Source organism: Mustelus asterias, chromosome 2 (assembly GCF_964213995.1).
Source record: "Mustelus asterias chromosome 2, sMusAst1.hap1.1, whole genome shotgun sequence".
Lineage (NCBI taxonomy): Eukaryota > Metazoa > Chordata > Chondrichthyes > Carcharhiniformes > Triakidae > Mustelus > Mustelus asterias.
The window spans coordinates 105,783,969-105,810,358 of record NC_135802.1 but is presented as its reverse complement, the minus strand read 5'-3'; the positions used below and the strand labels follow the sequence as shown (position 1 = coordinate 105,810,358).

Genomic DNA, 26,390 nt, shown 5'->3' with positions numbered 1-26,390 from the left:
AGGAAGAATGTACAGGGTTATGGGGAGAAGGTGGGGGAATGGTACTATGTGCAATGATCATTCAGAGAGCTAGCACAGACATGATAGGCCAAATGGCCTCCTTTGGTGCTGTAATAATTCTGTGATGTAACTGTTTTCCATTAAATTCACCACAATCATTGATCTCTCTAAAATGCTGTCGTTCTCAGCCATATATTTTCAATGTGCAGTGCCTTTTAAATTTTTTGAGTGATGTACACGCATTGTATTTAACATAGAACAAAGCCTACATGGTACCTACTACGCTGCCACTCAGCTACATACTTGTGCAGACCATTGGGAACAAATTGCATTTGCACTGACTTTATTCTCTATGTACCTCCAAAACGAAGAACCCTGAGCTTATAGATAATGGGTCTCTAATGACGTTCTGCTAAACCTGTGCCTCTGAGTCAAAGTAAGTAACAAAAATCTTTTAATGCTTGACCAGATAAAGGGGCTTATTTTAACTTGGCCCACCTGGCAGAAATGGTATGGTAGATTATTTTAAATAACTTCCTGTCCTACCACTAAATTTATTGTGGTCTTCTGCCAGATGGCCCAGCACATATCCTGAATCAATACTGTATGAAAATCAAAATCTTACGATGCAGTCTTGCAGGACATCTGGATAGTGCATGCACTCTGAAAATTCTGTATTTGGTGAGGAAGAGGCTGAGATCTTAAAAATAGAAGTGGAAATTATTTTTGAGTATCCTAGGGGAGTAGGAGTGCCTGTCTAAACTCCATAAGACTATTCTGGATGGCTTATGCCTTGGGTTCCTTCTCCCATCTGCACTGAGCCACCTTCCTGCAGGCCAGTCAGCCTCTGTGCTGTTCAATATTGCAGCGGTCAGGTGTCAAAGAAATGTGGGAAACCCATTAGGTACTTGTAGCACGCCAGGGCACAATAGTCAGGCCCAACTTCTGAAATGGACCAAGACTGCCACTGGGAGGATTGGTGGTTGGTCTGATTGGCTGACTGGCCTCCCGAGAGTTAAAAAGCCATTGCATTACTTTGTAATAATTGTCAGAAACGTTATCATTTCTACTACTCAAGCAGCTAACATATTCTTTCTCTTGGTCACCGTTCCCATCTTGCTCCCTCTACTTTGTAGGGTTCCACTTATCTTTGCTTCTGTCAAGAGGATTTTGTTGCATTAAAAGTGGAAAATAGCTTGGTCAGGACATAAAATAACACTTACTGGAAATATCAATGGTATAAAGCTCTGTTGATGGCTCTGCAATCTGAGCAATATGCTTTCCCTTCTCTCACAACTGGCAACCTTGCTGCTATATTGTTATATTATTCCAATAAGGTTTAGGAATTACATGTGCATGCATATGTATACGTTATAATGGAATTTGACCTGGAAGCAGTAACAGTAAAGAAAATTTATAATCACATCAAAATGTTTGGGGTATCAGTAATTGTTTTCCAAAATGTTTAAAAGGGACTTCTAAGAGTTAGGCAGTCCCTTGGAGTCGAGGATGGCTTGCTTCCACACTACAAATCTGTTCTCGTGTGACTGAGGAGTCCAATGCATGAGCTACAGTCTCTGTCACAGGTGGAGCAGACATTGGTTAGAGGAGTGGAGTGTCCTGGCCAAGCATCTACAGACTGCTGTGCAGTATTGCAGCATCGTGCCTGAGCTCCCAGGCAACAATAGCAGAACAATGTTCCAGTCTGTCACAGTTGGGTTTATCCATGAGGGTCCTGATGTTCCAGGTCCAAAATTTAATTTTAAGCAGTGGAAGGTGCCTTTGCATGAGTTCTGTTAATGTGGAGTGGCCATTGCGCTCCAGCTCCCACACAGGCTCAACAGAGCCAAATCCTGGTCAAGTGGCAAGGGGTCCATGATGACTGAAGAGGCCTAGGACATACAAGCACACATAGAACATAGAACTGTACAGCACAGAACAGGCCCTTCGGCCCACAATGTTGTGCCGAGCTTTATCTGAAACCAAGATCAAGCTATCCCACTCCCTATCATCCTGGTGTGCTCCATGTGCCTATCCAATAACCGCTTAAATGTACCTAATGTGTCTGACTCCACTATCACTGCAGGCAGTCCATTCCACACCCCAACCACTCTCTGAGTAAAGAACCTACCTCGGACATCCTTCCTATATCTCCCACCATGAACCCTATAGTTATGCCCACTTGTAATAGCTCCATCCACCTGAGGAAATAGTCTTTGAACGTTCACCCTATCTATCCCCTTCATCATTTTATAAACCTCTATTAAGTCTCCCCTCAACCTCCTCCGCTCCAGAGAGAACAGCCCTAGCTCCCTCAACCTTTCCTCATAAGACCTACCCTCCAAACCAGGCAGCATCCTGGTAAATCTCCTTTCCACTCTTTCCTGCGCTTCCACATCCTTCTTATAGTGAGGTGACCAGAACTGCACACAATATTCCAAATGTGGTCTCACCAAGGTCCTGTACAGTTGCAGCATAACCCCACGGCTCTTAAACTCCAACCTTCTGTTAATAAAAGCTAACACACTGTAGGCCTTCTTCACAGCTCTATCCACTTGAGTGGCAACCTTCAGAGATCTGTGGATATGGACCCCAAGATCTCTCTGTTCCTCCACAGTCTTCAGAACCCTACCTTTAACCCTGTAATCCACATTTAAATTTGTCCTACCAAAATGAATCACCTCACATTTATCAGGGTTAAACTCCATCTGCCATTTTTCAGCCCAGCTTGGCATCCTATCTATGTCTCTTTGCAGACTACAACAGCTCTCCACCTCATCCACTACTCCACCAATCTTGGTGTCATCAGCAAATTTACTGATCCACCCTTCAGCCCCCTCCTCTAAGTCATTAATAAAAATCACAAATAGCAGAGGACCAAGCACTGATCCCTGTGGCACTCTGCTAGCAACCTGCCTCCAGTCCGAAAATTTTCCATCCACCACCACCCTCTGAATTCGATCAGATAGCCAGTTACCTATCCAATCGGCCAACTTTCCCTCTATCCCACACCTCCTTACTTTCATCATAAGCCGACCATGGGGGACCTTATCAAATGCCTTACTAAAATCCATGTATATGACATCAACTGCCCTACCTTCATCAACACACTTAGTTACCTTCTCAAAAAATTCAATCAAATTTGTGAGGCACGACATGCCCTTCACGAATCTGTGCTGACTATCCCGGATTAATCCGCATCTTTCTAAATGGTCGTAAATCCCATCCCTAAGGACCTTTTCCATCAACTTACCAACCACCGAAGTAAGACTAACCGGCCTATAATTACCAGGATCATTTCTATTCCCTTTCTTAAACAGAGGAACAACATTCGCCACTCTCCAGTCCTCTGGCACCATCCCCGTGGACAGTGAGGACCCAAAGATCAAAGCCAAAGGCTCTGCAATCTCATCCCTAGGATATATTTCATCAGGCCCAGGGGACTTATCGACCTTCAGTTTATTCAAAACTGCTAGTACATTCCTCCCTCTGAACATCTACTTCCTCTAGTCTATTAGCCTGTAACACCTTCTCTTCCTCAAAAACATGGCCCCTCTCCTTGGTGAACACTGAAGAAAAGTATTTATTCATCACCTCTCCTATCTCTACTGACTCCATACACAAGTTCCCACTACTGTCCTTGACCGGCCCTAACCTCACCCTGGTCATTCTTTTATTCCTCACATAAGAGTAAAAAGCCTTGGGGTTTTCCTTGATCCGACCCGCCAAGGACTTCTCATGCCCCCCTCCTAGCTCTCCTAAGTCCCTTTTTCAGCTCATTCCTTGCTAACTTGTAACCCTCAATTGAGCCATCTGAACCTTGTTTCCTCATCCCAACATAAGCTTCCCTCTTCCTTTTTACAAGACATTCCACCTCTTTTGTGAACCATGGTTCCCTCACTTGGCCATTTCCTCCCTGCCTGACAGGGACATACCTATCAAGGACACCCAGTATTTGTTCCTTGAAAAAGTTCCACTTTTCATGAGTGCCTTTCCCTGACAGTTTCTGTTCCCATATTATGCCCCCTAATTCTTGCCTAATCGCATCATAATTACCTCTCCCCCAATTATAAACCTTGCCCTGCCGTACGGCCCTATCCCTCTCCATTGCAATAACAAAAGACACCGAATTGTGGTCACTATCTCCAAAGTGCTCTCCCACAACCAAATCTAACACTTGGCCCGGTTCATTTCCCAGTACCAAATCCAATGTGGCCCCACCTCTTGTCGGCCTCTCCACATATTGTGTCAGGAAACCCTCCTGCACACACTGCACAAAAACTGCCCCATCCAAACTATTTGACCTACAAAGGTTCCAATCAATATTTGGAAAGTTAGAGTCCCCACATACCCTTACTGTCCTCCTTTCTTCTTCCCACTCTTGGGGATTTGTAAAGTACAATGGCATATTCCCTGTGTAATTTATAGTTCATATCAATCGTGATTTGCCTATTAGTTTATGGTTAATTTATGTTGATTCTGATTCATGTTAAAGTCTAAACTACAAGAAGTGAATTCATGTTTGATAATTTGTTCATTTGAGTGTTTTTCGGTAAATCTGGATCTTCTGGTTTATGGATTCCCATGGGAACATAGCAACACAAGTATCCAAAGTGCCAGGTCATTCAATACTGCATGACAGTCTGTGTATGGAACAAATAATGTATCAATCTTTAGCACACGGTGCGATAAATCCGAAATTACTGAGATTCAGTAGACATAATACTTGTATACATTGAAACTTCAAAAGCATGAGGTTGTTTCCGATGAAATTAGCTTTTGCATAAATCCTGCCAGCAATCATACTGAGGAAACTAGCTGAACGAGATAGTGCATCTTTGGCTCATGAAACTGCCAATATCTCCTGTGTTGTTTACTGCAGAAATCAAAACTGAGAGACCTTTGAAAATAAATATAACTTTCTGAAGCAAGTCTGTTAAATTGAGTTAACTTCCATCTAAATCACATCAACCAAAAGAATTTAACACAATCTTAATGAAACTGGATTGTCCTGGATAGATTGAATCCAGTGTCTGTATCAAAGTTTTTGTCAGGGATCAGAGAATATAACATTTTAACAAAGATACAGTGAGAGAGAAATCCGGAAACTTGGCCTGACGAAGCGATTGATTGGTTTGGAAAGCATGCAGCAGGGCAGTGAGCACATTCTGTTCTAGCTCAGCGAAACATGGGGCATTTTAGATTGATCATCCCGGGAATTAAATTTAGGGGGAATTTCACAATAAGTGCAATCAATTTTTCCAGACTTGTAACAGAACATGATCTTGCTGGTGGCTGTCTCTAGGACTCTACAACTTCTGTTTGCCCGGGTTTCCTGTGTTCCTGTTGTAACGTTCACTTCGTATTTAAATCTGAGAAACCATTGTTAGTAAAACGGACTAAACACCCAATCACATTTAAGATTTCTCACATACAACAAATTAGGAAGTTAAAAACCATTGATTAGTCTTCACTTTTTAAACTCATTTTACAGACAGCAAACAAAGATTGGAACATATACTTTTAAGATAGAAGTTGAAATAGCATGAAGAAACTTTTTTAAAATACAAATCTATTGAATTTGTTTTTAAATGGAGAAATATTAACATTCCACAAATGTTAAATTAGATTTGCATGGCCAGAGTGGAATTATGAACTTAGTTACACTTCATTCAACAAGGCATAACTTTTTCAAGTTTTAAAGTTTATTTATTAGTGTCACAAGTAGGCTTACATTATCACTGCAATGAAGTTGCTGTGAAAATCCCTTAGTGGCCACACTCCAGCACCTGTTCGGGTACATTGAGGGAGAATTTAGCATGGCCAATACACCTAACCAGCACATCTTTTGGACTGTGGGAGGAAACCGGAGCATCTGGAGGAAACTCATGCAGACATGGGGAGAACGTGCAGACTCCGCACAGACAATGACCCAAGCCAGGAATTGAACCCGTGTTCCTGGCACTGTGAGGCAGCAGTGCTAACCACTGTGCCCCCATGCTACTCTAAAGGGATTTTACTGTGAGATTAATAGCATAAAAATGGAAGTTCATGTCAACTCAAGTGATTCCTAAGATTTCCATCTCTAGGGACTTCAACAGCACATTCTGTAGAATTGCAGGGAATCGCTGACAGCAACTTCTGGATTCTCATGTTTGACTGTGCATGTGCGAACACTAGAAGGTTTTGTCAGTTTCACAGCTGCAATGATGGAGAATGTTTACAGTTTCACCAGCATTACTAATACAATATCCAGGCCTGGATGTTTGTAATTTGTAGATTTCGCTATAATTGTATGACATTTGAAATGCAAGGACAGTCCCAAAGCTGTGCTTGGAAACTGAAATCAAACACATGAACTGTACTTTTGCAGCAGGTCCGGTGCTCATAGGTCAGTTAATTCCTCTGGTGATTGTAACAATTTGCATTTTCAGATAAGTTATGCAGGGGCACACTGCTATTAACGGATGTGAAGCAGTCACAGTGGACGTTTCCATTACCATACAGTTTCCTGCCTTAGTTTCAGGATGACTGAGAAGAGAAGTTTTATTAAAAAAAAGTTATTTCCCAAATTTAGTGGCATCTGATCAAGAACTTTGTTTTACTTGTTCTCTGAAATTAATGTTTTGTGCACCAGCTTTTCGTCAAGTGAAATTGGATTATTCTAGTTACATTACAGGCTAAATATTTTTCAGTAAAGTTTTTTTCTTCCCTCAAGCTTTGTTAGGCATTGTGATTAACTGCTGCAAAGACTTGTACTCTAATTGTTATTTTATTAGAGGAAAGTCTGTATACTGAAACATCTTCTTTACAGGTTACTGTGCTAGCTGCTCTGCTTGTTTGGTTACCTTTAGTTTTAAGTATTTCAGGTCTGTTTGAAATGATTCCAGGGTTGGCTTCGCCGTGAAAAATAAACTAGTTGGCCATCTCAGAGACTCCCCATGCAGGATAAATGAGTGCCTCATGACCCTTTGGCTCGCTCTAACCCTAAATCAGTGTGTTACAGTACTTGGCGCATATGCCCCAACAATGGAAGCAACAGCCAAGTCCAAACAGGAATTTTACTCCAGCCTCAAACAATCCTTGGCACAACTCCCAATAGACGACAAACTGATCCTCCTTGGTGACTTCAACCTCAGAATTGGAAAAGACACAGACCATTGTGGAGGTGTGATCAGCGAAGCGGGGGAGAGAAATCCAAAAACAATGGTATATTGATCCTGTCAATATGCCTAGCATATGGCCTTGTTCGGTCAGAGAGACAAGTACAAGGCCTCATGGCAACAACTGAGTTTGACAGATTTTTGGTCTCTCAGGAAATCATGGGTTACGTGGAGAGGGTGAGAAAGTGGAGCTGAGGCAGAAGATCAGCCATGGTCATATCAGATGGAGGAGCAGTTTCAAGTGGCAATATAGCCTACTCCTGCTTCTATTTCTTATGTTTTTATGCAATTAAAATTATTACTTTTATATCCCAGTTTCTGTTTCTAATTTTCTCCCCTCTTCTGAACATAGCTGGGTGTCGGTTGTAAGGGTTGAATCCTTAAAGCTTTGCTTGGGGATTTCCTCCTTCTCTGTCTTGTTCAATCAAGCAAATAAGCCTATGTGATGGTGGCACTTGTATTCATCAGCTGAAGAAGTTGCAAGTTTAGTTAGGCCATGCTGCTAAGCTTTATTATAACCCCAAAATGTGTTTATACGATGGATGCTTATCTTCTTTTGAAGTTCTACACTTTTTGTGTTGCTTGCTCCTTTCAAATGGATACTTTGTGGCTTCTAGTTTGTCTCCTCTTAAAGATTGGCACTAACTGGGCTTTGAAAAGTTGATTTCTCCTATCTTTTAAATTTGCTGTATTGGTGATGAGGTGGTGGCTTGGTGGATGGACCCAGAAGTGTTCTGGGGTCTTGGGCTTGAATCTCCCATGGCAAATGCTGAAATTTGAATTCAATAAAATCCGGAATTAAAAGTCCAGTTATGACATTCTTAATTGTTGTAAAAACCATCAGGTTCACTGAAGCCTTTTAGAGAAGGAAATCTGTCATCCTTACCTGATCAGACCCACATGAGACTCCAGACCCACAGCAATGTGCTTGACTCGTAAATGGCCTAGAAAGCCATTCAGCTGCATCTAACAACCACAAAGAAAATGAATGAAAGTGGACGAACCCACCCAGCATTGACCTAAGCACTGGAAAATCACCCTTACTTGTGCCAAAGTTGAGAGAGCTGTCTCACAAACCAGTTAAGCAACAGCCATAGTCATACTCTTGGAATCAAACCTCACAGACAATTTCCCAGACACAGTTATCACCACCAAGTTAATAGTCAGAGCTAAGCAATTCCAAAACCAGCGGATCAGATCTATGTTCTGCAGTCCTCTGCAGCCACATCCAATGTGAATGGTAGCTCACTGGAGGAGAAGGCTCCATCTTCAATGATGAAAAAGTCCAGCACATCTGCACAAAAGATAAATGATAAATCTTCAGCCTGAAGTGACAAATGAATGATCCATCTCATCCTCCTCCGGAAGTCCCCAGCATCACAGATGGCAACTCAATTCATTCCAAGTGATATCAAGAAATGGCTTAAGCATTGGCTACTGCAAAGGCAACAAATTGAAGACTTGCGCAGATTGAGTCACACCCTAAGCCAAGCTGTTCCAGTACAGCTACAGCACTGCCATCTACCTGGCAATGTGGAAAATTGCCCAGGAATGTCCTGTACACAAAAAGCAGGACAAATCCAACCAGGCCAATTACCACACCATCAGTCTACTCTCAATCAGCAGTAAAGCGATGGAAAGGGACATCAACAGCGCTATCAAGCAGCACTTGCTTAGTAATAACAATTTGCTGTAATTAGTAATAACTCACTGACACTGAGTTTGGGTCACTCAGGTCCTGACCTCATTACAGCCTTGGTTCAAACGTGAACAAAAGAGCCAAATTCCAGAGGCGAGATGAGAGTAACTACCTTTGACATCAAGGCAGCATTTGATCAAGTGTGGCATCAAAGAGCCCTAGTAAAACTGGAATCAATGGGAATCGAGCGGAAAGCTCTCTGCTGGTTGAAGTCTTACCTGGCACAAAGGAAGATGATTGTGGTGATTGGAGGTCAATCATAATAGCTCCAGGATTTCACTGCAGGAATCCTAGGCCCAATCATCTTCAGCTGCTTCATCAATGACCTTCCCTCCATCATAAGATCAGAAGTGGGGATGTTCGCTGATGACTGCACAATGTTCAGCATCATTCACAACTTCTCAGATACTGAAGCAGCCCATGTCCAAATTCAGCATGACCTGGTCAAAATTCAGGCTTGGGCTGACAAGTGGCAAGTAACACATGCGCCACACAAGTGCCATGCAATGACAGTTTCCAACAAGAGAGAATCTAACCATCTCTCCTTGACATTCTGTGGCATTACCATTGCTAAATCCCCCACGATCAATATCCTGGGGGTTACCATTGACCAGAAACTGAACTGGGCTAGCCATGTAAATACTGTGGCTACAAGAGCAGGTCAGAAGATCATAATCCTTGCAGTGACTAACCCACCTCCTGACTACCCAAAGCCTGTCCACCATCTACAAGGCAAAGTTAGGAGTGTAATGGAATTCTCTCCGCTTGCCTGGATGAGTGCAGCTCCAACAACACTCAAGAAGCTTGACACCATCCAGGAAAAAGCAGCCTCCTTGATTACTACCCCTTCCACAAATATTCACTCCCTCCACCACTGACGCACAGTGACAGCAGTGTGTGCCATCTACAAAATGCACCATGCAAAATTACCAAGACTCGGACAGCACCTTCCAAATCCACAACCACTACTATCTGGAAATTTCCTTCCAATTCACTCACCATCATCATTCCTTCATTATCGCTGGGTCAAAATCCTGGAAGTCCTTCACTAACAGCATGGTGGATGCACCTACACACCTCATGGGCTGCAGCAAGAAACCAGCTCAGCACCACCTTCTCCCAAGGACAATTAGGCATGGGTACTAAATGCTTGTGGGGTATGGTCACTGGGGAGGGGGGATTCAGTGGGAAGGTTAGGGGTTGGTCTCAATAGGCCCCAGGTTCCTCAATCAGGCACTTTGAACAAAGGACAGTCCTGGATGCCCACAAGAAAACATACCACGGTTTGCTTTTCTGGCTTTGCACATGGCGAGACCCCTGCTCACTGTTGGATGAATACCAGTGGTGATTGGATGAGGCCCTTAAGTGGCCATTGTTTGCCTAATTAAAGTCTCAGTTTGGAGTGGACAGTGGAGGTCGTCCACAGGCCTCCCCAGGACAGACACTAGAGGTGGTAGTGGGCAGGCGGCTTCACCCGCCAGCTTCCCACATGATTAGTTACCCCCGCCACCAAGCACACTAACGAGGAGGGCATTAAATGCTGCCGATGAATTGGAAAGGCTTTCATTCTGTAAACATATGGGTAGTGATGAATGATACAGGTGAATACATTAATTCAGTGAGTGTATGGTACCCTAGGGGCATCCAGGATATATTAATCTCTTGCTACCCCATGGTACCGATAGTGTCACAAAGAGCCAGCACACTGTTGGAAGGCCTTTCTCTTCCTTGCTGCTGCTCAGCTGGTGCCACTTCTATTTGTTCTCAGTTCAGTACATTCTTGCTCTTGGTGAGAAACACTTTACAAGTAAATCATTGTTTCACCTGGAAGGAATGCACGGGGCCCCAATGGTGGAGCAGGAGGAGGTGTAAAAGGAGGTATAATTGCTTCTCCTGTGCTTGTATAGGAAGGTGCCATGGGAAGGGAAGGTTGGATATCAGAGTAGCAGAATCACTATTTAATATTAAAGTGTTTTCTACCACTGCATCGACTGAAATCAGATAACACAGGCAGATGCCAATGTAAATGAGAATATAATTTCTCTTTGTTAAAGCATGCTAAAGGATTAACAAATAATGCAATTCTGAAAATTAATCATTATTGCTGACTGTTCAATGATTATCACCAACAAGTTAAGCACTTTGGATGAGAAAATGTAAATATTTAAGTGTTCTAATTTAGCCTGGTAGTCAATATTCAATGGCAGATAAATACAGCCCAGAATATATCTTTCAAAATGTAATTTTATGTGTTTCAATCAACTGTTAACCTGTTAAATCACTGTCTAAAACATTTTTTCTTTTTCAAAGATGGATCGGCAGTTATCCATGAGTTCTAATATCATGGGAATGCCAGGCCCTTCTCTAAATAATCCGTGCACTCCTCCTCAAGTCCAACAAATGCACTCAGAAGCCAAAATGGTGAGAAACAGCAAAACATTCTTTGCGTGAATGTGCATGTGGGTGGATGGGTGGGGAATTATCTGTAATTTTCATGAATCTCATGGTTTTAAGTACATTTAATTCCCTATAAAATTAATGTGTTACACAGTTTTTGGAACTTCCAAATTTAATAAAATATTGTACATTAATATATGTTTCTCGCAAGGATCTGTTGAGCAACTTGTTTACTGTGGTCTCTGGGGCTCATTGAATGATTTTTGATGTTGATAGTTATGACCAAACTTTAGTACTTAGTGTTGTAAAAGGAATATAAAAAAAATCGAAAGTGTCGGTAATGGCTGCTACTTTATACTATTTTACAAGAGCTTGTTTAAAATGAATGTCTGGCTTGATATAATAAGTGATATCAGAATGTATCACATATGAAATATGTCATTTGTAGGATATTTTAGTTATCAAGTGATCCAATGAACTTTCAGGTCTTTGATTTCATTTAGACCGAGTGAATTTTTCAGATTTTAACTTTTGCATTTATGGTTTGTGAATACTGTCCTATAATTTCAAAAGAGTACTTGAAAATTGACTCTGATTTCAGTAAAATTTAATTGGCTTTAAGTCAAAGCTTATTTCCAAGTATTGGTGTAAACATTGGACTCTCTTATGATGTACAGCCTTGATAACGTGCATCACAAAAGATGAAAGGATATGTGATTGTGTTGATATATTATCGAGTTACAAAACATTGCATGGACTTACTGAGATATTCATATGTCTTTGTGCTGTGTATGTGACAACTCCAATGGAGATCACTCTCTTATAAGGTGTGGATGTTCTGAGTTATATGAGGATAAATTGGTTTAATCCACATTTGTTTATTACTGTAGACAAATTGCGGAGAGCAGTTAATTTCTTTGAGCCCCACTATTTACAGGGAGGGGACAGGGATGTACATCAAGGAAACCTGGCAATGCTGGAATTTAACAACAGGATATTATTACCATTTTTAATCCACTCCCTACCTCATCAAATTGACATGCTGACCAGCTTGGAAAGTCAGCAGTAGAAGGCTGCAACTGGCAAAGAAGGTGGATTGGTCAGGATATGTCAGACCAGGCAATTGTGGGAGGATCAATAGGACTCAGGGTGAAATTGGGTGGGGTGGGGTGGAGCGGGGCAGGGTGGGAGGGTGGTCAGACCAGCAATCAGGAGGGATAGGAATGAGGAGAGATCAGGTGACAGAAGCAGAGGAGCAACAATCATAATGGACCAGGCACAGGTTAGGGACTGTAGAGGGGGGAGAGGAGGCCAGAAGATTTGCTGGAGTGGCTGGGCAGAGCACTCCTGCTCCTATTGCCCATCTGGAACCAATCCTCTAAAAAGCACTGAGTTACTTGATTCACTTACTGCCAGCTCCCTTTAGTTGTCCTATTTTCTTAGTCTTGGGCACTGTGGGAGCTGAGGGCAGTAATAGTTCCACATTGTTTGTGTGGCCTGAAGGAGTACCCCTGCTTTTAATTTTAAACGGACCTTTCTGAGGGCTCTGCAACAATACAGCATGTCAAACTGGGCAAAGCATGAAAGCTGCTCACTCTGAATAACTGAGTCTGGAAAGAGCAACCAAAGTCCAATGTACTTCACAGGGCCCTGATTCACATACTTAAAGAGTCTACTGCCTGGAACAGGCAGGCACTCTAGCTGCCCCATTCCAGGACCCCAGTGACATTATCCTGGTGAATAGATGATCAGGGTGGCAAAGCTATCCTGATGCTGCTACCACCCCATTTATGTCATGTGATATAAATTAAAATTTCATTATTTCCCCACATTTCCTTTCTGTTTGCCACTAATCCACGCCGCTTCCTCCCTTTCCAATCTCCTCTCTGTGTTGGACCCTGATTGTCAGCGTGTCCTGGCCTCTGATCCCATCTCTGGCCTCCAATAATTTCCCCTCACAATACACCCTCCTCTCCAACCTTTCGGACCTTCCCTCCATCGTCTCCCTTCCCTCGCTGTGTTCTAGTGTCAAAGGCTTGCCTGCCCGACAGATCGCTAGCCTCTCTGCCTGGGCTTTGTGTGACTGGGAAACATGGACACACAATGGGAACTGCACCTGCAAAATTTAACTTGAACTTTTTCTAAATGAGTTTCTTCCTCACAAATTGTCTCTCCCAATCCCCTTATCTTACCCTCCAAAGCATTATCAGGGCATCAACAGCAAATGAATGATTTTCAGTGATATGCAATATTTTAGGTAAAAAACATCTCACAATAGAAATGGCAGGGACTCAGTTGTGGCAGCTGCTGTTTGATTCCAGGACTTTCTGGAACTATTTTTCGTCAGTTGGGGGACTATCCCAGTGATTGGAAGTCCCTGCATCAGGTGTTCTGTTCCTCTGCACCATTCAGGGTATGATGTGAGATGAGCCTGGCATACCAAGTGGTTGGCGGAAATTGGAAGAAACAATGGGGGGAATTTTCCTGCCCCGCTTGCCACAGGAATCGTGCAGGCGAGCGGGGGACCATTGAGGTGTTCCATTGAGGTGTTCAAGATTATGAGGGGCATGGGCAGGGTGGATAGGGAGCAGCTGTTCCCTTTAGTTGAAGGGTCAGTTAAGAGGGGACACAAGTTAAAAGTGAGGGGGTGGGAGGTTTAGGATGGATTTGAGGAAAACCATTTTTACCCAGATGGTGGTGACGGTCTGGAATGCACTGCTTGGGAGGGTGGTGGAGACGGGGCTCATTACATCCTTTAAAAAGTACCTGGATGAGTACTTAGCACGCCATAACATTCAAGGCTATGGGCTAAGTGCTGACAAGTGGGATTAAGTGGGCAGGTCAGGGCCTTTCACGCATCGGTGCGGACTCGATGGGCCGAAGGGCCTCTTCACTGTAGTGTTCTGTGATTCTGTGACCTCGGGTGAGATTTTCCGGTTTGGGGCGGGTGCGGCCAGAAAATACCACCCAATGTGTTTTTTTAAGGTTGACTTGGTCACCTTGCACAGGAACACTATGAACTAAAGGAAGAATCTAGGCAACTCCTCCTCAATTACAGGCAGGCACTGGCGATCAGGTGCAACTTTGACTTCACAAATTATGATGGTGTCGAGTGTTGTAGGGCACTGTAGGGGCAATTCTATGGATTTCAAGGCTTAGGTGACTTATTTGTCCAATGATATTTTGGAACTGTATTTATATTTTCCATAAGGCAAACACAAAGATTCTGCAAAACTTAATAAAAGAGTATTTTGTGTTTTGAATTATGGAGTAAGCTTTGAAATATCAAATGAAACTTAAACTTTGCTTTAGATGTCTGCTCAACATTCTAAATCTGCAATATTTTTCTTTTTTAAATGGTAGCTTGTTACAACCAGCCTCATAGCTACAACACTGGAGTATTCAACTATTCAAAAGTACCACTATTGTACAATGATCCTGGTGCCATACTGCAGTTTTCCTTATGCCAACTTCACAAATTCAGTGCTCTGCTATTGAAGCCAATTTAATTTCTTCTGCACTGCTTTTCCAATTGGAATTTAACTAAAATGGCATAAAAAATTGCAATCTGTCTAGGTATGCACGAAGCTTTAGCATCTCATATGATAGTGCAAATACTCAGTGTACCTTGACATCACAAATATTATTGTACCCAGCCAGGATACATGAGTTCAAAATGGGGTCCACTGTTTCTGAAGGAATTTCTATTTACTTTAAATTTTAAGCATGCCAGCTTGAAGAATGGTGGTTGGAAGAGAAGAAATCAAGGAAGGAAAGATATCCTTGGAAGAAAATAATGGGGGCGATTCTGAGGCTTAATTTTAAGAGGAAAGTGACTTAGGCCAGAATTTTATGTAGGATGTGAGGGTGGTGGAGGTGAAAAATTGGGTGCTATCGACTGATCCACACCTAGTCCCGTTGTGGTTTTGGCAGCAACAGGGGGCGGGGGGGGGAGGGGGCGTCAGGCGGTCCACTCGCCTGTGGGCCAATTGAAGCCCATCCATTAAATGGTCACTTAGACCAATCTATTAGAGTTTTTCGAGGAGGTTACCAGGCACGTGGATGAAGGGAAGGCGGTGGATGTTGTCTACCTGGATTTCAGCAAGGCCTTTGACAAGGTCCCTCATGGGAGGTTAGTTAGGAAGGTTCAGTCGCTAGGTATACATGGGGAGGTAGTAAATTGGATTAGACACTGGCTCAATGGAAGAAGCCAGAGTGTGGTTGTGGAGGATTGCTTCTCTGAGTGGAGGCCTGTGACTAGTGGTGTGCCGCAGGGATCGGTCCATTGTTGTTTGTCATCTATATCAATGATCTGGATGATAATGTGGTAAATTGGATCAGCAAGTTTGCTGATGATATAAAGATTGGAGGTGTAGTGGACAGTGAGGAAGGTTTTCAAAGCTTGCAGAGGGATTTGGACCAACTAGAAAAATGGGCTGAAAAATGGCAAATGGAATTTAACGCAGACAAGTGTGAGATATTGCACATTGGAAGGACAAACCAAAGTAGAACGTACAGGGTAAATGGTAGGACTCTGAAGAGTGCAGTTGAACAGAGGGATCTGGGAATACAGGTACAGAATTCCCTAAAAGTGACGTCACAGGTGGATAGGGTCGTAAAGAGTGCCTTTGGTACATTGGCCTTTATAAATCGGAGTATCGAGTATAAAAGTTGGAGTGTTATGGTAAGGTCATATAAGGCATTGGTGAGGCCGAATTTGGAGTATTGTGTACAGTTTTGGTCACCTAGTTACAGGAAGGATGTAAATAAGGTTGAAAGAGTGCCGAGAAGGTTCACAAGGATGTTGCCGGGACTTGAGAAGCTGAGTTACAGAGAGAGATTGAATAGGTTGGGACTTTATTCCCTGGCGCGTAGAAGATTGAGGGGAGATTTGATAGAGGTGTATAAGATTTTGATGGGTATAGATAGAGTGAATGCAAGCAGGCTTTTTCCGCTGAGGCTAGGGGAGAAAAAAACCAGAGGGCATGGGTTAAGGGTGAAAGGAGAAAAGTTTAAAGGGAATATTAGGGGGGGCTTCTTCACGCAGAGAGTGGTGGGAGTGTGGAATGAGCTGCTGGATAAAGTGGTAAATGCGGGGTCACTTTTAACATTTAAGAAAAACTTGGACGGGTTCATGGATGAGAGGGGTGTGGAGGGATATGGTCCAAGTGCAGGTCAGTGGGACTAGGCAAAAAATGGTTCGGCACAGACAAGAAGGGCCAAAAGGCCTGTTTCTGAGCTGTAATTTTCTATGGTTCTATGGTTCTAAGGGCCTTCTCCTACCACTGCTGGGACTTTACTCATGACGGGTGGGCTGATGCTAAATGTCAAGCCAGCCAAGTAAAACCTGGTGGATGGGTGGCCAGGCTGTCCCCCTGCCAGCTCGATGAGCCCCTGAACTTCCCTTCATCCAGGTTCCATCGGTGTCTCTTCCTCGGGGCTGCTGCAGTCCCAGTAATGGCTATCACTCCCAGCGGCACTTCCTGCCAATTGATTAGTTTGGAACTAAAGCTCTTGGAAGCAGGATTTCCTCTTTGGACGGGGCAGAACTCTTGTCCTGATCTAATTTATGGGCTAATATCTGTTACATGGCTGCAGATCTCATAACCAAGTGGGTCAGGGCTCGCATCAACTTTTATACCAGTGGTGATGGGGATCCTGTCCCTTGTGTAAATCTTAGCCCTTACTGTTCTGACACTGTTTATGCTGTCGCTGTGCATTGCACCTCATAGTTATTTTAGACTCGTGTAGCAGGAGCCTGTCTGTACTTCATAGGTTCTGACCATTATCAGCTGGCAGTCCATCAGTGTGGGACCTAGAAGAGAAATTCTATTGTGAGATCAGGAGAAGTAGGGCTGCTTCTTCAGATGGACAAGAGTGATTTTGGGCAACTGCCGCTCCAAGTACCCACCCCTTCTACCCCAACCTATGACTTGACAGCACCCAGGCCTGGAGAAAGCAGATTGCACTGGGATGCTCAGTCTTCACCACCAGCCTACCAGGCTGAAAGCTCAACCCAACCCTCGAAGATGATTGGGCATCCTCCCAGAAGTATAGGGTGGCCATTAGTGTGCTCCACCATTGCCCAACCACCCAAACATTGTTTGAAAAGGCACGGTGGTGTCTACGTTTTCTCTGAAAATAATATCCAACTGCATTTTGATCCCAATTTTATATTTGCTCCATTTTTGTCTGGTATTCTAAGATTGGTGAAGCAATGCCACGTTATATATCACAGATTTGTCATGGCATAGAAGGAGGCCATTTGGCCCAACATGTCTGCACCAGCTCTGCAAATGAACATCATGACTTAGTGCAATTTCCCTGTTTTTTCCCCTGTACCCCTGCAGAAAGTTTCTATTCAAATAATCATCTAATGCCCTCTTGAATGCCTCAATTGGATCTGCCTTCAACACAATTCCAGGCAGTGCTTTCCAGACCCAAACCACTGGTTGTGAGTTTTTTCTCACATCATGTTTACTTCTTTTGCAAATCACTTTAAATCTGTGCCCTCTCATTCTTGATTCTTTTACGAGCTGAGACAGTTTCTCCTTATCTACTCTGTCCAGCCCCTCATGATTTTGAACATCTTGATCAAACCTCCTCTTAGCCCAACCTCTCTGAACCCGTTCTTATAACTGATGTTTCTCATTCTTGGAACCATTTTTATAACCTCTTTTGCACTCTATCCAGTGCATTCACATCCTTCCTATCGTGTGGCGCCCAGAACTGTGCGCAATACTCCAGCTGAGGTTCAACGAACAAGTTCAGCATATCCTTCTTGCTCTTGTACTCTATGTCCCTATTAATAAAGTCCAGAATACTATATGCTTTATTAACTGCTCTCTCCACCTGTCTTGCCATCTTCAATGATCTATACACATATACACCCACGTGCCCCTGCTCTTGTAGCTCCTTGAGAATTTTACCCCTTATTTTATATTGTTTCTCCATATTCTTCCTACCAAAATGTATCACCTTACATGTCTCTGCATTGAACTTCATCCACCATCTATCTGCCCACTCCACTAACTTGTCTATGCCCTTTTGAAGTTCAATACTGTCCTCTTCATAGTTTACAATACTTCTCAGTTTTGTGTCATCCAAAAACTTTAAAATTGTCCCCTACACACCAAGATCTAGCTCATTAATAAATATGGGCCCAGATTTTGCTGTGATTGATGAGGAATGCCTTTCAGATGTTCAGCCGGCTTGACGGTGTAGATTTTTTAACTGAATTGGGCAGTTTGAATTTGGTACATCCAGAAGGGATCATAGCATCTGTGAGGAGAGCAAGCTGTTCAAGCAATCAGGTTGAAAAAAACACCAGAAACTAAAAAAAACAGGGAATTTAAATAATATGTAAATCATTGCACAGGAAGCAAAGTAAAGATTAAATCATACACATGGGATTAAACACAAAAACTATATAAAAGATTCTTTCTTATATTTTTAAAAAGCTGCAGTATTAACTTTCTTAGGAAATGAAACTCCATTTCTGTGAAATTAATGTTATGGGGCCTTTAACTAGGACTTAATACACTATTAAATCTTAGCTAATCTTTGTTGAACAAGGCTAAAGTCTTTCATTGGTCTTTAGTGCAATCACAGTGGGTAATCAGCCTATGTTCATGCCATTACAATGATTTCTGTGTATGTTACATTGACGAACACTGCACTAGCGCACCCTGTGGTGGAGCTGGGTGCTACAGACAACAGCTTCCAGATTTCTGATTTGAACTGCTCAAGTGCAGGCACCAGAAGTGAGTTCTGTCACTTTGCCTTGTAAAAACGGCAAGTGCTGACAGCCTCACTGTTGTTGGTACAGGAAAATCTGAGCCATAATTAAAAAATAGGTAGAAATGTTATAAACAAAAATTCTGCTATGCAAACAAAAAATGGAAATAGCTGCAGAAATTGTGTTGTGTATTGTTTTTCATCTGCCTCTAGACTTCACCTGACAGTACTGTGAAATCCAAGTCAAATTAGGTAATTAATACTTATTCTGCAACTTTTTTCAAATTGTATTGCATCAGCTTTCACTCTAATACACAAGGGCATAGAATTTACCCTTACATTCCCATTGGTAAAAGTAGTGAGGAGGCCCTCAGCATCACAGTAATGCATCATTGCCACAGATAAGCCTCCCACCAATCTGCCTCTGCAAAATTCCTCAGAATATAATTCAGTTTTTAAAAAAAACTCACTTATAATGCGTTGTTACAGCAGCTAAGCAGATGTTCTGACCCAGGCCACATCAAATGGTGATTTTTGTTATAGAATTAACCACACTTCTTGGGTGAAGATTTGGCCTGCTCCATGACAAATCTGTTTGATTCATGGCTGTGTAAAGTAACTAAATGCCAGTGAGTCAAATTACTGTGGTACAGTGGTCTGCCTGCTTTGCCTTCTGTAGTTTTGCCTGCTATCCATAATCTGAGTTCAGAACTGACATCCTACCTATAAAAAAACATCTATGACCCTTCCTATCAAAGTACTTTTCAGTCGTTAGTCTTATGTGCATCATGCTGATGCGCACTGAATCTACAACCACATAAACAAGCTATAATGCTACAATCAGGCTTACTCGCAAATTAACAACTAGGAATCTCTTTACTCCAGGCTCCCTTCATTATCAACTCCCTGTCTGCAATTAATTACACTCTTTGGAGAGTTCATCTTTTCAGCATCTGTGTGTAGAGAACACAGGTCTGCAAGGTAAAGAAAATATAAATTTATTGAAAAATAAACTTCCCTCTCGATATAATAATCAGATTTCAGCTCATATGTAAAAGTGCGCCCAAGCTCATACTGCCTAACTATGTGGAATTTCCTGATGAAGGATGCCCAGGGCTTGCTAACCACATAATTTGCCAATAAGGTTCAGTATGCTAACTGGTGAGTTGAAAGGCAAATATTAGTGTTTTTGTTACTCAGTTGTAACAGAAGTTTCTAGGCACAACTTGTGTTGTTAATTTAATATTAATTTTGGAAATTACTGCTCTTTAGTTTTCCCATCAGAGGTGTTTATTACAAACAAGCATGATATAAAAGTTGCTGGACGCAGTATTTATAAATTAGTATATTGAGGTTGCAGTTCTGGAGCACAGTTCACAATGAAGAATACAATGACTTTATTTGTTTTAAATATGTATATGCTCAGAACAGAGATGTTTTAACTGTTTAGACAGCAAAATCTATTCTCATCTTAATTAATCTACATTGTCATTTTTTTGTTCTTTCATGGGATAAAACAAAGATTTTTTAAAAAGTTGCCTTTGGTCACCTTGCATCGGACAAGGCCGGCATGTATTGTCCATCCCAAATTGTCCTTGAGAAGGCAGTAGTAAGCTGCCTTCTTGAACCCCTGCAGCCCATACGCTGTAGGTACTCGCACAGGCGAGGAGTTCCAGGATTTTGATCCAGCAGCATGAAGGAATCACAATATATTTCCAAGTCAGGATATTGTGTGATTTAGAGGAGGCCTGCAAGTAATGGTGTCTCCATGAGCCAGCTGTCCTTGTTCTACTAGGCAATAGAGATCACAAATTTATGTTTGAAAAATCATGGATAGATTCAGCTGTGATAGGTTGGTAAGGAGAGACAAAGTAGGTCTTAGCCCCATTTTGGTGTCCTCACCACTTGATGAAGGCCCGCTCTGTCAGCCATATCCTTTGGCACGTGGCCAACTTTGTGGACACTGATGTCCACCACCAAGTGTACATTCTGTGTCTTTACTATCAGCAGAGCTTCTTCCATATGGTATTCAATATGAGCACTGATGCATCAGCTGAGAGAGGCTGGTAGGTGATATTCAACAGGAGATTTTCTTGCTCATGTTTGACCTGATGCCATGTGGCTTAATGTTGGGTCTGGAGCCAATGTTAAGGATATCCTGAAAATTCTTCCTCCTGACTATATACCACTGTGCCATCACCTCTGTCAGTTCTGTCCTGCTGGTGGGATGGGGCATACCCAGAAATGGTGCTGGTGGAGCCTGGGATACAGGTTGAAAAGTATGATTCCCATCAGCACTTGTATTTTTTGGTTTGAATTATAAAGACCACTGAGTTCCACAAGGCCCAGTATTGCGATGCTAAGTCAAACTTATAATCCAATCCAGCCCCATCTTTTCTTTAAGTCAGAAGATTATACAGATACCACAAACAATAACACAGGCTGCCTGTACAGATGCTTCAGAGATGTGGTTTGCAGTAGATCTTTCCTAGAAGCTGCCATGAAAGTACTTCATCTCAGTCCCATGAATATTTCACACCATAAGAGCAGGTAAATACTTCTTGTGATGCTGAAATTTACGGTTCACCTCGGAAATGCACTAAAAAAAAAGGATAATAAGGCATGTTTAGATACTCAGAGGAAACATGAAGTAGCATGGGGATTGACCCGTGTTGTATTGCAAAAGGAGCTTGTGCTCTTGTATTTTTTATTCTTTGGTGGGATGTCGGTGTCACTGGCAAAGCCAGCATTTGTTGCCCATCCCTAATGGATATCTGCATATCTAAGCCCAAATGGAGAAGTCTTTATCATCAAGACATTTTGACATTTGAGGAGAACAGAGTCAAGTGCCTTCAGGACAAGCGAGTGTGGTGGAAAGTCAATGCCTCCAACTATGCCTCCACAACTGACTTCATATGCAGTATTTGCAATCAGTTATTCAAATTGAGACATAGCCTAAAGGTACACATGAGATGGCATCAACCTGGACTGCCAATTGGTCCTTTTTTTAACTTGCTAAACACTCATCCATCAAAGCAATGGGAGAACCTATAAGTCGCTGAAATAACCTGCAAAATAAAATAAATAAAGGGGATTTTCACAGTAACTTCATTGCAGTGTTAATGTAAGCCTATTTGTGACTAATAAATAAACTTTATAAAATCACTAAATATAACAGAAATACTGTAAAAATTCAAATTAGATTATGATCACCAATCTCTCCTTCTTAGGCAGTCCCTCGTGTTCAGGGATGACTTGCTTCCATTCCAGTTTAATGGGTTCTAGAGGCTAGTCATTCCAATGTACGATCTGCAGACCCTGCCACATGTGGGTCAAGTGTTATTTGGAGGATCAGTTAGATGAGTCATTTGGAGAGTTTTGCACCCTCTCCGCTGTCTTGACTTTGCCTCCACATGTTCCCAACAAAGTCTATCTATGTGCAGTGCCTCCCCAAATGAATCTTCTCCCGTTTGGTTGGTCATCGTGAATCAGGGGAGATGTTTGACCTCTTGAGGGATGCTTTGAGGACTTTACAAAAGTGTTTCAGTGGAGGTGACTTTGATTGAATAGAGCCTTGATGCCGGGCGTGTTCATTTAGCACCTTCAGCAAATGCCTCTCTCGGTGGCTTTAAAATAGCCTCTCTGTCTCACCTGCGGCAAAATTGAAAAAGGACCAGACTTAGGGGCTCCAAAATTATTCAAAGAATTACAAAACCAGGCTCCTGAAGGGTTAGTACTGCGCCTTGAATTTTTCACCCGAACAAGTTCTAAGGCTAGGAAAGCAGTTTTACCTGTGTACAGTAGAAAATACTTCTCACAGACTTGAAGATGGCTTCTGCTTCTCAGCTGTAGGGAAACTCCGCTGCAGGCACACCTGGGACTCAAATATTAAAACCAGTTCACAGAGTCAAGAAGTGGGCCTTTTCTGTGCAGAAATGAGTGGCTCCGACTTCAACTTCATCCTTGCAAAAAAAAACCTGTTGGTTTGGATATTTTTCAGTGAGAATTTTGCTTGAAAAAACGTTATGGTTCTCTCGCGTGTGAATGAATGCTTCTGGATGCACTCACTTCATGGGACCCAATGTCACATCAACAAGAAACAACAATGTACAACAACGTGAAAAGACGCGCAATGGTGCAAAAGACACAAAATGACACTCGGTTAAAATTGAAGATGCAAACCTGGAACACCGGCTCTAAAAACTGCATGGCTTTAAAGTACAACAACTTAAAGTGGGACGACTTAAAATGGAGACTTACTGAACCGCATCCTGTAATTTACACAAATAATGTGTAAATTAGTCATTTCTTTGGCAATTTGGCGTTGCAGGCATACAAAGAAAATAAAAGTCTGTAGAAATATTTACTGAAACGTTTAACTTGGATACAGAGCTTAATTTAATATATCTGAGTGGGAAGATTTTAATCGTATTACCCATTATAGAGTGCGAGACAATAAAGTCAGTGCATATACTTTGTAAGCTGCTGAAATGGATTCTTTGTTAAGTACCAAGATTCATTGTCTTCAGTTCCCCCTACCCAATGATACTATTTATTTCCATGGAAACAGACCGATCAGGCCATTGTACTTCTTTTTTAACTTACACCACTTGGACCTAAGCCAAAAAGTGAAACTTGTTTTCATTAAGCAATAATTCAAGGTTACAGTGTGGAAAAAGTTCACAGCAGTGCAGTGTTTAGTTACATTGTGTGAAAATGTTTTGAATGTCAGTCTTTTTTAAATATCATTTTAATGACTATAAAGTCTTTAACAAAAGGTATGTTTTACATTACAATGTTTATTCTAAAGATATTATTAGGCTAATCAAACTCAGTATTTGATTATCAAATTTGTCTTTCATGAAACTATCAGTATAATTAGAATACAATTATTGGTGCGGACTTGCAAACTACCGTTCCTTTTCGTACTTTAGAAGCTTCAATTCAGGATAAAAAAGGTTTAAAGGCTGCGTCAGCTTGCCTGACAAGCTGTTTTGAATTTAAACCTCTTATGGTTTAAAATTATAAGCCACTAATACAGCTTGTGACATCTGATTTGCATGGGTTACAGAGGGCTGGTGCTTAAAATTTGTCTGAAATGTCCACAGATGCCAGTGTGAGTTGCAAGTTTGCAGGTGGTTGGAAACTGGACACAATATGCTAACTTCCATGGGCTCCCAATTCTAATGTAAGTCATGTGGTTGCCCCAAAATGCATTTGCACACTACTCATTTGGAACAAATGCTTTGAGAAGAACTGTATTGTTTAAACATAAAGTTTTTGCACCACTAGTTCTCCCACGTCTGGCTTTCTGGCAGCGGAAGTGGCTCACCATTGACCAGTGGCGAGATTTATGATCCCAGCAAAGTCCATAAGACCATAAGACATAGGAGCAGAATTAGGCCACTCGGCCCATCAAGTCTGCTCCGCCATTCAATCATGGCTGATATTTTTCTCATCCCCATTCTCCTGCCTTTTCCCCATAACCCCTGATCCCCTTATTAATCAAGAACCTATCTATCTCTGTCTTAAAGCCACTCAATGATCTGGCCTCCACAGCCTTCTGTGGCAAAGAGTTCCACAGATTCACCACTCTGTCGATGGCCATTTGTGTTGCACACTGGCTGCAGCGCTGGGAAACTCGCCATGGGGGTCACTTTCAACAGGACCAGAAGATCCTGCCAGCAGGAAGGCCAGAAAATCCCGGCCCTAGAATCTATCTTACTTTTATCTCCCTAGCTTTGTCTCTTTTTTCTAAAGGCAATGGCTCACACCAGGACATGGTTCTATGAATAGTGCAGACCTCTGGCATCTTGCACATGGTCCTTCCTTTGGTTTGACCCTTACCAGCAAATGCTGACAGGAGATTCATCTAAAGAGTCAAATGTGATCTTGCGCTCTCCCAATAACCATACACAGCTTCTACTGAGAGGCACTGGATAGAATTGAGGAGATATTCTGGCTGTTGATTATTTTGTTAGTCAATTGCCCAGATTTACGGGTGTTAATTTAGTACTGAGTGACTATTGACACCAGTATGTCAGCCAATGAGTTGGAAGCTGGAGGGCAGGCCCATGGTAAACAGCTCAGTACAGCAACCAGTTGGCATTGGTTATGTTGAGTCTTTTTTTTTAAAAGAGTGTCTATGAACTACATCCAACAGAACTCATGATCAAAACCACAGTAATGGGAATTTAAACAGAGGTAAACGGGTGGCTTGGGAGTGGGTGAGTAGTTAAATTTGGCAAAAAGGAACCATAGAATCACAGGATTATTACCGCGCAGAAGGAGGCCATTTGGCCCATTGTGTCTGCACTAGCTCTCCAAATGAGCATCATAACTTAGTGCCATTCTCTTGCCTCTCCCCACACCCCTGCACATTGTTTCTATTCAAATAATAATCTAATGGCCTTTTGAATGCCTTGATTTAACCTTAGCTCCAGCACAGTTCCAGGCAGTGCATTCCAGATCCAAACCACTCGATGCATGAAAAAGCTTTTTTTCACATCGCATTTGCTTCTTTGGCAAATCATGACTGCAATCCAACCCCAATGCGCTGAATTCTCTGAAATGAATTTCCATGGGATAACCTGTTCACCGGAGCTAATGTGATCATAAGCACAAGCAAGTGGGAAAGGAAGGTATCATTTAAGATGATGATTGGATGCAAATGAGGGCCTTTTTACTGGAATTCAACTTCCCTTTGGATATGACCTCTGGTATAGACTAATAAAAAAGGGAGCGAGTTGTAGGCGCCCTCCATGTGCATCTGTCAACTTCAGATAACCTGAACTTAATGAAGGTTGACTTCTTACAGCTGCTTCTTCAGTTCTCTTTGGTAAACGTTTAGCAGAGAGGAATTTAAAAGTTTTGCAGTCTTTCGAACAAAATCCCAGCAGGAGCTGGGAGACACCTTAAATGTTCTAACAGCAGATCACCATCCACGACAACAGTGACATGCAGTGGTGGGATCAGCAGGTGCACAAGAGAGGGCTAGAGGTTGCAGGGCATACCAGGGTGTATAGGCAGATGCTTAGCTTCTTCAGTGTTCTCATAGGCTGAGATTATCATGCCAGGTGTTGGCAGACATGTACTGCTATGACAGGAAACCTTGCTGTGCTGGAACTGGTGGCTAATGGCTGTGAAAGCCACCTCCACCCCCACCCCCACCCCCCACTTAATTTCTTCACCTCTGGTTCCTCCCAGTGCATTACCTGAGATATCTTGAGGGCTACTCAGTTTGCTGAACAAAATGCAAAGGTAAATGACAGACAAATGTTTTCCAGAGCTGGGGGCTATGTAAAGTTCCCTTGTGATGACAGTAGTGGGAATGAGTGGGCTGTCGGATTCGCCTGTTTGACTGGCTTCCCACAGATACAATGCAATGTTGATGG

General features: G+C 42.4%; 1 protein-coding gene across 4 annotated transcripts in view; it reads left to right on the top strand.

The window, feature by feature from the left end:
- creb5b (cAMP responsive element binding protein 5b) overlaps positions 1 to 26,390 on the top strand; it is a 353,679-nt gene that overhangs the window by 223,979 nt on the left and 103,310 nt on the right. For all 4 annotated transcript variants that reach the window (XM_078239765.1, XM_078239766.1, XM_078239768.1 and 1 more), the window contains one exon: positions 11,173 to 11,283. In XM_078239765.1, the coding sequence (XP_078095891.1) occupies positions 11,173 to 11,283 (111 nt within the window). The remainder of the gene's footprint in view (positions 1 to 11,172; positions 11,284 to 26,390) is intronic.